We start from the raw sequence: 14,597 nt of genomic DNA, 5'->3' as shown, positions 1-14,597 counted from the left end.
TGGAATCCTAGAAGACCACAGAGTATTGAAGTATTGGGACTGCATAACCTCTGAAGAGCCTTCCCAAATCTACATTTCATTGATTCATCCATTCTATAAATTTTCTAATAGTGAGCCAGTCTCTCTAAGTCAAAACCATGGTCCCACCATTTCCATTTTTATTCATAGCACTGTAACATTTCCAACACCAAAGTATTCCATTCAGAGAATCCATAGTTTAAAAAAAAAAAAAAAAACACAAGGACTCAAAGTCACACCAAATAATGAAAATTTACTGTGCCTGAGATCTATTACACTTCCCAGGCAGCGTGGGGTGTGTATTTTGGGATTTGTGTTCAAAACCCAGCTCTCATATAAAGGTCATTTGTTATGAAGCACTAAAAATCTGAACTAATGCACCTTTGCAGCCAAGAGGCTGACTTTTCCTCTGGCTGGGGTTGGGTTTATGTGGCAGAATACTTTTGCAGAGCCACAGACTGCAGGTTTTTTCTGCTCACACTTAATACCAGACTATAAAGCTGGACCCATGAAATGGACTGTAAAGAAATCCTTTCCCATTCTTTGTGTTCTGGTAGATTGCACCTAAAGGAAGTTTTCAGCAACTTCTTTACTCCAGTTCTTTGCTGCATCTCCTTGCAGCTGGTGTAATGAAGACAATCCATTCTGGGAGGCATCTTGACTTGGGAGTGACAGCTCCATTTATTTGTGAATGTTTAGTTGATCAGGTGGTGTTAGGTCACAGGTTGGACTTGATGATCTGCAAGGTCTTTTCCAACCTAGCTGATTCTCTGATTCTGTGTTTCTGTGAAAAGGAAGCAGCAGCAGAGCTGCCTGTAAACACATTGTGTCTTTGTTCCACGTGGCCGTTTGTGTCACTGTTGGACAGGTCCTAAGAAGTGAGGAAGAAGCTAACTGGCTGTGCTTTCTTCTTCCCAAAACAGCCCAAAGGAAGGAAGGCACTGCCTGGGGAGCTGGTGCAGCAGCAGAGTGACACCCTGCTGCCGTGGCGGCAGCACCAGAGTGCCAACGGGCTGCGGCGGCAGAAGCGGGACTGGGTCATCCCACCCATCAACGTGCCCGAGAACTCCCGAGGGCCCTTCCCGCAGCAGCTGGTTCGGGTGAGTTAAAGAACAAAATACTGCCAATAGTGCTAATAATAATGGTTGTCTTGTGATGGCTCTGCTGAAGCAGTAGGTGTGGGAAGCCTGGCTCAAAGCACAGGCTCTCTGCTCTCCCTCCCTCCTGCAGGAATGGTTGCCTTTTCCATGCTGCTCCAAAGCTCCTCGCCCCAGTTTCCCTCCCCAGCTGACGGCAGCCTAATCGCCTCCTTCCAGCCAGTCCCTCCTGAGACACTGGCGCTGCTGCCAGGATGGCACTTTGCCCATGCTCTCATCCAAAGAGCAGCTGCAGGTGTAAAAGCTGGGCTGGGTGGCACCCAGCAACAAGGGTGCTGCATCCTTGCCTTGCCATCCCTCCCTCCCGCGCCCATCCCGCTGCAGATGCGCGGCGGCCCGGGGGAGGTTGGCTGCCTGCCGCCGCTGCAGATGGATCCGCCAGCCTCCCCTGTGTTGCTACTTTCTTTCTTCACAAGGATAATCTCTGAGATCAAGTTTACCCATGTGGTTTTCTGTGATGATTACGGGATGACAGGAAAAGAAAAGGAAGGGAAAAAGGAGTGTGTTACAGAGACATTTGGTTGATTTATTGTTGCCGTTGATAAGTGTTAGCGAAATACAAACACATGTTGCTATTCCTCTTGTGAGTGCTGGTTTTGGATTTTTGGAGCAGTCAAATGATTAGCTGTGAAAAAAAAAAAATTTAAAAAAAAAAGTAAACTCTTTGGCAGACATTTGCAGCTAGCTATTCCCTTGGAAGAAAATGGCAACAATATAAAAATTACAAAGTTATTTCAAGTAGCACTGGTGTTTCATTGGCATCCCTTCTCAGGAAGTTCATTTAGCCCTTTTGAAGCAGGACTAAATGTGCCTGGATTCACATGAATTGCATCGTTACCTGTTTCTGTGTCTGAGAGGTAGGGGCATGTCCCCAATTCAATCAGGAATTGTTTAAGCTTGGATTATTGGTGTCATTTCTCTGTGCAGTTAGGGAGTACAATAAGGACTAAGAAGTGCCAGGTGGCAAATATTCTTATGCCTGTTCTGGAAAACCAGGGAGGGAAGCCAGGGAGTCTTTGTGTGGTCAGCAGTGCAGGGTACAGAGTGACCCATTAATGTGTTGTCCTACTAAGCTGAAGAAATGTCTGAAGAGGAGAATAACCTGATGTGTCAAAAATGCCTTTCTAAATTAATAATTTAGATTAAATCTTGAATTCCTGTGAAAAATAAAGGGTAGTACTTACAAAATATACTGGTGATCTCTTCCATTCCCTACTGATTTCCTTTGAGTTTTGACTAGACAGCAAGAGGACAACTTGGCACCAGCTTACCATGGCAAATTTGTTGATTTATAAGGACTGAAATCTCTGTGGCACTTTTTACCCTACAGTCTGGAGATGAAACAGAAGGACTCGACTATGCAAAATTCTAATATTAATGGAAATGACAAATAATAAATTTTATATAGGTACTGAAGAATTTATGTTCCTCACTTAGACTACCAGTAACCTTGGAAAGATAACCTGGCTTATGGAAATACAGAACTCCCAGATTTTTAGCAATATATTCCATTGCAGTTTTCGAGTAAGGATGCTAGAGGAAACACTGAAAATAAAGTGAAAATGGGGTGGGAAATTAAAAAAAACAAACTGGCTTACAAAGGGCTGTTTTCCTCTTCACCTGACATACAGAAAGCTTCATTATGACAGGGAAGATCATACAAAGAGTGCAACTTGATTAAGCGTGAGACCCCTGATGTTTCAGGCTTGGGTTGAGTTTCTGCTCCTCTGCAGCATCTGGCCCTTTTGCCAACAGTGAATGTGAAGCTTGGGTGATTCCTATCAGGAGTTACAGCTCCCTCTGTTAGACTTTGCTCTTTAATTATCCAGAATAGGACAAATCAACATCTTCAAAGACCAGCACTATCTGATTATTTCCATCCACATAATCTTCAGATTGCCCTGGAGCATTTTGTGTCTCCTAGATCTAGGTAAGAGTTTTGATCTGATTTTCCATGCTTTTGCTCTCTGGGCACTGAATATTTTTGTGTTCATCTGCTCACAAACTGGAACCAGAAGCTGCATGTGAAGCTGCAGCTCAGCTCACATTTTTACAGAAGCAGGTCTATCACCTTGTTCTCTGCTGTTTTATATAAAACATTCAAACCTACTGCTGGTTCTTGGACACTGAACCTTTTTTGGTCCTGAAAGACCAGCCTGAGCTTACATTTTGTAGGTATAACTCATGGAAATCAGTCCCTCCATAGTGCTGTCTTTGGTTCTGGCTTCCTCCAAGGAGAGGAAGGGATGGCATGAAAAATCCCATCACTAAAAAACCAAAAAGCCCTACCAGAAGTACATTTTCATAGAACCACTTGCTGTTTGCGTTTTTATAGGTCAGACTAATTTGAAATGCATAGGCAAATCTTTCAGGTTCCCTCCTACTCCTGCTTCCTATTGTGAAGGTAAAAATTCCATTTTATGGAAGTTGATTAGTTACTTGTCAGTATTTTTAGCAAGGCTGTGCCTGAATGAAGTTTAAATCATAGCAAAGGTGAATGCAGCTTGATGGGAGCCACATACCTCGAAAGGCAGCCCTGTCTGGTTCAGCTGGGATCAACTGTAATTCTCTGCTCATTAAACCATTTCATTCTGATAAAATACGTTAAATGAAAAAGTTTTTAGAGGAAAAAAAGAAAAAAGGAACATTATCCCTGCCAAAAAAACCCTTCTGTTAATTACAGGGTTTTTTCTTTCTGAGGAACATCCGTGTCTGTTCATATACATCAACCACACTAACTAGGAAATGTGTTTCAGAAAAATAATAGCTGAAAAAATAATAATAGGAATTTCTAATTAATTTTGGCTGCTGAAAAGATTTACTTACTCTTTGAAGAGTTTAAATTAACATCTGACATTTATAAGCTAAAAAAAATGTGTTACTGTATAAAAATGTTTTGTAAATTCTGCTTTTGTCTTGAGCTGAGAAAACAGTTATCAAAATTTATTGATATACGCTTATTTATTTTGGAAACATTTATGAAAATCTTGAGTTTAATTTCCTTCTGCTTCACTTCCACCTTTGTACTAGGAATAATATTGTGCATGCTGTGAAATATTTCACTGTTGTGAGGCTAATTTCATTACTAATTGTCAGGTACTCTCATTATTATAACTGAAGTCCATAAAAATGCCTATTAAAAATACAAAAATAATATGAAATCCCCCTCCTTCTCCAAGCAAATGACTCATGCAGGCACACTGATCAGCTAAGATAATATATTAAATAGTTGCACCCTTGCTGAGCTCTATTTTCTCACTGACTCATCCTTTTTAGCTACACGCGTAGCTAATTCTTAATTATCTATTATCTAATTATCTATTAGCTTATCTTGTATTTCATCCTCTTTTGAACTTCAAAAAGAATCTCAGTTTTGGATGCACAAGCCAGTCTCCAGCTGCTTCTAATGGGAATCTTGACTCAGTTTTCAAGGCAAGTCTTGGTCCATCTCAATGGACTGCATGAAAATAATTAATTTAAAGAAACAAGCCTTGTGCAGAATTGGCCTTTGGTCATCTTTGACATGCTTAGATAATGGGCTCCTCTGTCAACCACTGCAACTATGTTCTCCTTTGTGAGGGCTCCAGACTTGCAGTTCATCTCCAGGACCTTTGCAGAGCTCTTAGAGCCTCCCATCTCGCATTTCATAGACACTGATTTTTCCAGCTTGCTTTTATTAAGCATAAAACTGAAAATTTTATTATTTTCCTGTTAGATATCTTTTGATAAACAACTTGTTCCTTCTCATTATACCAGCATGAAAATCCCCTGAGGATGACCAAGACAGGATCTTGGTGCTCTCACAAGCTGCCTTGATTGCACGCTGCAGGCACAGCGTGGGCTCCCGTATCTGAGCGCTGGTGATCTCAGCCACAAGAATACTGGAAATAACCTGATGTGTGTAACAGGGAGTAAGAGGGAAGGATGCATTTTATGTAAATTTAATCAGAAAGTCCTGAAGTGGCTTGGAAAGTTGGCAGAATATAATATACCTGAAGACTCTTGTGCTGTTGCTTAGCAGAGGTGTCGTTGTCGGGTCGGGCTTCCAGCAGCATGGGGCATGTTAAGAGAGCAGAGAGCTCCTCTTGACACACTGCAAAACCCTGTGGTGGACTCATGGGTGGGTTTAGCAGATCTTAACCTATCCTGTGACATTGAATATTTTATATGAAAAAAGTTGGTAGCACGCTTTCCAGCTCAACAGCCTGTTTGTGAGCCACAGCCCACCCTGGCTCAGGAATTGGGTGAGGCAGCTCTCCAAAGTCTGAAATCCTGGTGCTGGAGACACACAAGGCACACTGAGCTGTGAAATCCCTGCCAGCTTGGACCATCAGCTCTCAGTGCTGCCATCTCCTTTGCTCCTCATGGCTGTTTCAGCGTGTGCCTTTGCACTGTTTTAAATAGTTTTATTGTAGGAAATCCCTCTTGCCTCCTCTATCACAGCGTTGCTCACTGCTGTGAAATTGGCAGTGCAGAATCCATTAGCTCCCAGCTGCAAGACAGATGGCATCTGTCTGTGGTGAGAGAAGGTTTGTTGAGAAAAGGCCTTGCAAATGCTTCCCAAAGGACATCAGACCTTACTTTTCCTGAGAGAGATGCAGACAGCATTGATTACAAATAGACCTAGATCTTCCTTGTTCTCCACAGAAACAGCTGTTTCTTTTGCCTTACCAGCCACACACACACTCAAAGAAAAAAAATTGCTAGTTCTGGCTCTCTGTGCACCTCACCTTTGTGATGCCCTGTGAATGAGCATCATCAGCTGAAATTCAGAAATGAGGGGATTTGGTCTTTATTGTAACACTCAGAAGAGGATAAGGAGCAAGCCCAGAGGGTGGAGAGGAAGTGGGACATTGTGCAGGTTGGGGTGCTCTGGAGAGTCACAGCCTTTCTGTGAAAGATGGCTCAAGGATGTAGATTGTGGCAGCTCTTGATTCAGCTGCAGTGTCACACCACTAACCAACCTGGCACCAAAGAAGGAAAGATGAGCAGGCAAATGGTTCACTAAATGTTCTGCTTGCCATGGTCTTGGCTGTGGTATCGATCTCTCCTCTGTGTGTGTGTTACCAAACCAGGACTCACATATTACTCCCAGAGTGAATGGACAAAGTGAAACATGACACAGTGCTACTTCCTTGATGTGTTCATTTGAAATTCCTCAAAACCTACAGTCTGAAGCAAATTCCTAAACGTAATCCATGCTGTATGTACTGCTCTGAGGACATCCCTTTGTTTGCATTCTCCCTGATGATGCCATTCTCAGTTTCCAGCATTCACCAAAAGAGAAGGACAGATCCTGATGTAAATCTGCCAGAGCTGGTGGGGCTACCCCAGTGTGTGCCCTTTGGGAATCTGGGTTGAAGGAAGCAGATGCCCAGTGCTTTATGGGCTTTCCATGCACACGCACATCCAGCATTATGGATTGAAAAGTGCAGCTACAGCATAAATGCTCCATTTAAAATTCTCTTACAACAGCATTCAAGCCTATACTGTAATTATACATATTGTATTTCCTTGTATTCAGACCCATAGGGAATTTATATTGTCCTTGCTAAAGCCAGAGGGACTGAAGGAAAGCAGTCATTTAATGATTCAGCTGTCTTGGGCTCTATGATTTAATCAATCATATGAAAGAAATTTTTAGATTCTTTGTGTTTAGAGTTCTCTTGTCTGAGCAGAAAATGTTCCCTTTTTGAATTGCTTTAATAGCTGTATTTATGCAGCTGAAAGTTCCTTAAGAAATGAAAGTAAAATCAAATTGCTGAGAATGCCTAGATAATTTATCGGAGAATATTCAATTAGAATATATTAATATTTTAGATTTCCATCATTAATTTAATATTCAGAGATTTAATTTAGTCGTTGAATTGCTGTAGTGCCATGCGTGGGTAGATTGTTAGGCTGAGTGCTTAAAACACCTGCCACAAATGGGTGAATCTCACTTTGATTCCCAAGAGCACAAATGCCTTTCTACTGACATAAGTCTTGCAGCAAAAACTCAGACACTAAATCTTGCCTGTGCTCTGCATTTTTCCATAATTGCAGAAAGGAATAATACAATCTTCTAGCAGAAATAAATGCAAGAGCCTGATTTATTTATGCATTCAAATCCAGACTGAGGGGGAATTTGGTGCTCTGTGGTTCTGAGTTTGTCAATGTATTACTGAAAAATTTCATTTTGCCAGACTGGCCTTGTCACTTACTCAAGGAGAACCGTCGTAAGTGAGGTTGGGATTTAAAGGTGATTGACACTTTGCAGAGAGATATCAAGGACTCCTATTGCCCAGTTCAGCTAAAAAAGCTGCCCTTGAGTTTTTGCTATTTTCCAGGATACTTTGGGAATAGTAACATGAGTGGAAAAATGCCCCACTAAATCATAAAATGCCATTTGATTGGAAGTGATAAATCTTTGAATGTGGCATCCCAGTTGCATGAAGGAAATGGAACCATTTTTAATTTCTCACACAACATAAAAGCTGAGATCCTCAGAAGCCACTGGAAGCAGTGAGACTGCTCCCACTGATTGGGGAGTATCAGCATGATATTTCAGAAGTCTCAAAAATCATTGATAATATTTATTATTAACTTCAAGTCATTAATTTAGGGTACAGCAAGTCAGACTGGGAGGAGGGCCTGTGGTCTGACCTCGTGGTTGATGTTTCAAGCTGTTCTGCAGTCACTCAGCATCCCCTGAGGCAGTGGGGTGAGATATACTAGCAGGGGTTTGTGACCCTACTACCAGTGACTGCTGGTTAAATACAAATTGTGAGTGAGAGACAGGGATTGATAGAATTGTTGAGGTTGGGAAGGGACCTTTAAGATCCTCAAGTCCAGCTGTGATCCATACAGCCTTTGCTTAGGTATTTTTCCATGCAGGATCTGACTTTTTCACACTGCCTGCATCACTGAGGATGGTCTTTCACAGATAAGAACCCCAGGCAGGGAAGCTGAGTGGCTTTGAGACCACAGAGCTGTTACCATGGCCATGGGCAGCACTCTGGTTATCAGCATCAGGACCTGTCCTTGGGTTATCTGAAGAATCTCATAATGGACTCAGATTTTAATGGAGTGGTCAGAAATCTTCTGCTGATGGTTATAGTCAGTCCCATTATTCCATGTCTGAGTCCACCTGTGCATCGGGTCTGTTACACACAGCTCTGTTTTCACAGCCATGCAAAGGTGCTTCTCTGCTCTCTGCTGGCTCCCCACCAATTCCTCCTCCTCCACCACCACCCCAATCCAGCCCACACCTTTTAGCTCCAGCTTCACATCAGGAGCAAGAGATTCAGGAAGCACAGAAGGATAACTACCCCTCGAATTGTCATCACAGGCATACTGCAAAAGAGTTCATCAGTCACTCCAAAGAGTATTTAGCTATAATACCCCATTGCACATATTGCAACATATCATTACCTCCCATCCTCTCCAGAAAGTGAGATAACTGTAATAGCCACTCAGGCTGGCTGTCATTACGTGTACAGGCAAAGGCAGGAAGGCATAGTCAGAGCTAATGCACACAGCTCATGAAAGCTATTGAAAATCTGTGAAGACAGTGTACACAAAAACAGTGGGTTAATTTGCTTAGAAAAGAGCTTTGGTTTTGCTCCTGCCTTTTCCAAAGTAAAACAGTAATAATGAAAAAAGCTGAGACAGAACAAAGAACTCACAATCTGCCTCTTTGCTGCAGGAGTTCATTCTTTAACACTCAGCACCCACATTAGGTGAGTGTGGGACTTGGCTTCCTTGATGGGTTGAAATGGAGTCCCAAAGACAGAGTGGTGCTGTGTGGGTGTGAGTTTGGATTTGCAGAATGATGGTGCAGATATAACCTTGACAGCTAGGCTGTTGATGAAATTCACTGTAGCAGGCTGGGTTGAGATAGGAAAGGCAAAAACCTACAGTTTTTATTTCCTTACTAGTGCATATGTTCTTGATAGTCTGCACCAATGAAGAATTAAATACAGCACCCTGGAATTTCAGATGTCAGCTTTTAAGATTTTAGAGAATTTACTCTTGGGCTAATTTTAAGCTCTCACTGCTGTGGTTGATTGTTTTTTTTTTATAACAGCTGAGGTTTTCAGTGATAAAGGTGTCACCATCCAGATCCTTTCTTAGCTGTCCATAATGCAGGCTGATGAAAGATGTAAGCCCATGGCTACATGATGGGGCAGCAAAGAGTGGATGTGCAGTAGTTCACCAGTTTCATTAAAGGCCCCACTTCTTTGCAGTTTTTCCTTTCCCATAATTCTTACCATATTTTTTATAATTACCATATTTATAATAACTTTCATATTTGTTGCTAATTTCCTTAATTTAAAGGACATTTTCCTCCTATCCGAACAGTTAGACAACTTAAAAAGCAAACAAACAAAACCTTGGATTATATTAAGGGAAACATTTTGCCCAAGGCAATTTGGATATCTGCAGATGGTGGTACTGAACATTTTGGCCCTTGTTCAGCAGAGATTTTAAGAATGTGCCTAAATTTGAGCCTTTAAGTAACTCCAGTGGCTCTTCAGAATATATTTGTTGACTGGAAACTAAGGACATGAATAATGCCTTACTGGACTAATGCACCCCCAGCATTGTGCAGAACTAACCTCTTTGGCCATGTTTATAGTTTTTATTAGATTCTCAATTTTAATTACACTTCTCTGAGTGTACTGGTAGTGCACAGGGAGCACACTCTGAGATGTGCACACACATCAGCCTTTGCATATGTCCTTTTTTTCCTGACAGATACCAGAACCTGACTTGAAAAGCCACCCAGTAGACCTTGCTTGCATTTTTTTGGCACTGGGTAAAGAGAGCTCAATTCTTTCCCCTCCCTGAACCAACTCATGCATCCCCTAAGACCCCCACAGCTGCTGAACCTGCCACATACTCATCCTTGTCATAACAAACCACCTGGCCCTGCCCTCCCCATGCAAAGTTTTATCTGAGGAATTCCCCTTTAGGAACCAGGATTCTCTGTGACTCAAGCTGTAAACTCCTAAACCTGGAAGTTTCTCATGGAAATATTAACAGACCCCTAAATGCCATAGTGCTGGTGGCATTGCTGGGACATTGGCCTTCCTGGCTCCTCTTCCACTCATGATCTCTGCTCATTTTAATCAAAACATCATGACCTGAGGAGGGTTTTGTATCTGTGCTTGGGTTTTTAGCCCTTTTGGGCTGTTTTTCAGTTGACTTATTTGTTTGGATTGTGCTTCGAGGCTTTGTGAGCTGTAACATTTATTTAAGCAAAGAACCTAATTTTCTTGTTGTTAAAAGAGGGACAGTTTAAGCAAGAAGAAAAACTGTGTGGGCTTGTTGTTTCTGTCTGAGAAATGAAAGGCATGCTTTGTGTTCTGGAAAGATTGGACATGGAGCCCGTGGTTTGAACCTTCAGGGGAACTGGTAGTGCGTGTCCCCCTCTGCTAGTTAAACTGCTCTGTGGAAGAGGCAGAGCTGCAGTGTCCCCATTAGTGCAGGACTATGAAAAATTCAGGAGGAATGGCCAATTTTCCTTATTTCCAAGTCACTGTAGAAAGCTATGGCAGCTAAAAGGCAGAGTTTCTGACCACACTGTGAGCTATTTGGAGTTATTTCTGAAGTAACATCACTGGAAGGGAGCATATTAGTAGGGAGAGGAAAGGAAACTAAGATTAAGGATCTGCACTAAAAAGTGTTGCTAGTTAATCCAAGCCCTCGGAAGGGATTTGTGTGAGTTGGAAAACAAAAATAAATGTTTGGCCAGCTTACATTTTCAGTGGTGTGGTTTGCAGTGAAGTGATGACACAATTTACTTACAAGTAAGTGGCATTCATCTGCCTCTAACAAAAAGAAATTACAGTAGAAGAATCAGACATCATCAGAGCATAAATCTTTCATGGAAGATTATAGCAGTTATTTATTATTTGAAAGCAAAGAATTGAGAAGCAAGGTGGCATTTTCTTTCAGTCATGGGAAATGCACCCTGTAATGTCTCCCTGGAAAAAAGGAAAATGCTGCACCAAAAGTGTTCCCATTCAGCTCAATGGCAAAAGCACTATTCGTTAGCATCTGGTTTTGCAGGGAAACTCCTGTTAAGAGAGGAATTTAAATATCGGAGGAAGCATTTCCAACAACTGTCTGGGCTTACCGAATATTTTTCAGACAGTGCTATGTTTATGGCACAGGGTTTTGTATGCTAAAGGAAAAGGCAATTCAGAATTTATGAAACAGCTGCTGTGTCTTTTGAGCACCTAAGGGACAGGATGACACAACACATATGTATTTCTGAAGTCATTGGAAAGAAACCACCCAACAACTTCCTGTACTTCCTTTTGAACTGCAACCCATGGTATCTGCAAGCATTAAAACATTTTCTTTTAATTTTTTAATTAGACATGAATACAAAATGTAACATTTGGGTATAACATGCTATTAGGAAATCAGCTCTTTTTCTCCTCCTTCTGTATCCATTCAGTTGTTAAATGTCCCCCCTCCCTTCCTTTTTTTTTTAACCTCTTGTTCTTAATGAGACTTCCTCCTTCTCCCCGTGAATCTTTATGTAGGCAACCTTAGCTCTTGATTAATCAGTAATTAGGGAAGGAGTCATACTGATTTCAAGCCTTCAGTATCATACTCTGCAGCTGAAATTCAAAACTAAAATCTGAAGGGAAGCCATAGTGTCAATATTATGCTCTGTCTAACCATATGATGACAAAAATCACATCAGAGTCAGACCAGGCATATCTATTTATATAGGCACAAATCTGTCCTGCTTGATATCGAGTGTAACACAATCATAATTCTCTCCCACGGCTGCTTTCTCACACATTCCCTGCCTTTGTCACCATCAGCATTCAATATTTCGCCTTAAAGTTTACTACACCCTCTGTCATCTCATCTGACACGAACTGCTTCGCCTCACTCCGTGTTTGCTGAGCACTTAGGGCTCAATTCAAAGTTTAATGAGCCCTCATTAACCTCCATGAGCTTTGGATCAAACCCTTGTAGTCTAATATGGAAATAATGCCGGGGTATTATGGAGTTAAAAGCTGCCATACAGTGGTCTGAGGATGAAGTCACTGCGGGCGGGCTGCTTAATGGGGTATTAATTGGATAGAGGGTGTTCGTAAGTACTGAGCACTGAGTGTGCATGTGGCTGAAAGAAGGGAGTAAATGCTGAGTGGTGTGATCCTAAACTAAGGTTGAGGTTCCCTTTGCATCTGTGCTGTAACTCTGCTTCAGCCTTTGGGGAGTTAATGCTGATGGGGAGGAGATTTCTGGCCCAGGTTGATGGGTGCTGTCACTCACGGGTCATCTTCCCTCTCATCCTCCTGCTCTGAAGTTGTGCCTGTCTTGGCTCCATCAAAATCATTCTTCCAGAAACTAACTGTTAGCAAGAAGGTGGTGTCGTTGGAAGGGAGATGCTAATTCCACACCACAGCTTTTGCATTTCCTCTTTTTCTTTTCTCTGGGGTAAGGTGCTTTCAACACAACATTTAAAGTAACCCAAAATGTTGTGTTGCCTGAGCTCTTGGTGCCAGTCAGCCCCCCAGCAAGGCTGTTTCTCTATTCCTCTGGACTGCTTGGAATATCCCCTGGGGCTCTGCTAATCAAAGACCTCCACCAAGTCACGTCAAAGCAGCATATATTCAATATTTTAGTCTGTTCCCTTGGGTTTACCCTTTTTGTACCCAAAATGCTGTTAATTCTTGCAGAAGCTCCATTTCTTCCTCAGGCAGCGTGCAGAGGATGATCAGGAACAGCAAAGAACGAGCCCTTGTTGGCACAGATTCCCTCAAGGGCTGAAGGGTACCTGGGTCCCTTAGCACATCCTGCTGCTTCCCCAGGGCCACCACGGCAGGGACACCAGGCTGCTGCTGCCCCTTCTGAGCTGGTACTGCCTGTGCAGGGTCGAGGGTTGGGGAACTGTGACATCGTCTCTCCACCAGAGAAGTGGGGCTGATTCCTTTCATTTATTTATCTTAGATATTCTCTGTGCTTCTTGCCTTTTCAAAGAGCTGTTCCTTTCCTTCTGTGAAGCCACAGATGCAACACATCCTGTCTTCCTCCATGCAGCCAAGTGCTTTTCCCTTTGGGCTGGTGACAAGCCGCTCATTTCCTCCATATAGCTAAGGAAAAAAAGAACAATCACATATGCAACCATTACAGAAATGTTTTTCTGGAAACTCTCAATCCATATCTCCATAAGACATGTCCCCATTCTCTGTAATTTTTAAGCAAAAGGCTGTGTAATAGCTGTCTCTGTTCTGCCTGTGTGCCAGCCTGCAGTTCCTGCCTATCCTAATCCCATATGGGAACGAGGCTTGAACATATATGCTAGGAAAGGTTATGAAATTCTGCTTGATTTGCTGCTCTCCTTTTTATTCTTCAATTGATCAAGCAGCTGCTAAAATAAGCCTTCCATTGGAGGAGTTCCATAATGCCCTCCCCTCTAGAGCAATACTGCAGCCTGTATACCTCCCTTCCTTGTGTCTACACATTTCCTGTTCTTGTCTCCTGTTCCACCTTTTCGGGTCTTGCTTTCACATTTTTGTTTTTGCTGTAGTGTGTTCCCATCTTTCCAGATATTTTCTCTGTCTCAGGTGGTCCCTGTGCCAGGATCAGGAGTCAGTCACAATGCCTGAAAACTGTGAGGTTGGCTGAAGTCTTGGCTGTCTCCAGTTCTTGCACCATCAGTTCCAAACCGTTCTTCTCAGTAGGAAATATTTTTTAAAAAAATAAAAAAAACCCACAACACCTTGACTTGTGGTGTCTCCAGAAATTGAGAATGTAAATACAGAGCAATCTGTGATGAAACCTGGAGCATTCCCACTGTCATCTCTCCATGGATTTATGTACCAGTTAAATGTGTTTTCCTACAGGACAGTGTGGGTGGAAGTGTGGACATTTCACAACCGAGGGTGTTGCTTTAAGGGCTGAATCAAAGTGTGGGAGATTTCATTAATCTTTTCCATTCAGTTTTTCTGATTGAGCTTTTTTATTTATAATTATATGTCTGTCTGATTGAGAAAGCTATTTATCCCTTCAATGATGAATTATCAAGAAGAAAGGATGGACAGGATGCTTTTAAAGCCTTTCAGCCCCATAGTTGTAGCCACTTATACTGATAGCTTGCACTGGAAAATTGAATGTGAATCAGAGAAAACATTGGAAATAATAGGAGGAAAATTCAGAATCCATTTCTGATGAGTTTATATTAAACCCAAAGATCTTCCACTTCATAGAGAAATTATTTAAGTTTTATGCAGCTTTTGAGATTATGACAAGCTGAACAACTTGTTCTGGCTTGGTGCTCAAGCGCCATATGGTACTACTTCAGCAATTTGATGTGATATTATGAATAAGAGTGCATGAGTAGTGAAATGTTTGGGGTTTTTATATCATATTGGCCTTCTGCAATAGACATTAAAAATGAATTCTGTTTAG

The 14,597-nt window shown here is 42.0% G+C and overlaps 1 protein-coding gene across 1 annotated transcript in view; it reads left to right on the top strand.

Moving 5' to 3' along the window:
* The window catches only part of CDH4 (cadherin 4), a 413,863-nt gene that overhangs the window by 261,381 nt on the left and 137,885 nt on the right, over window positions 1-14,597 (top strand). Inside the window, exon 4 of the mRNA XM_059862675.1 lies at window positions 942-1,118. Coding sequence (XP_059718658.1) covers window positions 942-1,118 — 177 coding nt within the window. The remainder of the gene's footprint in view (window positions 1-941; window positions 1,119-14,597) is intronic.

This window comes from Haemorhous mexicanus, chromosome 18, assembly GCF_027477595.1.
Source record: "Haemorhous mexicanus isolate bHaeMex1 chromosome 18, bHaeMex1.pri, whole genome shotgun sequence".
Classification (NCBI taxonomy): domain Eukaryota; kingdom Metazoa; phylum Chordata; class Aves; order Passeriformes; family Fringillidae; genus Haemorhous; species Haemorhous mexicanus.
Note: the sequence above shows the minus strand (reverse complement) of the source record. Positions and strands in the feature narration are given on the sequence as shown.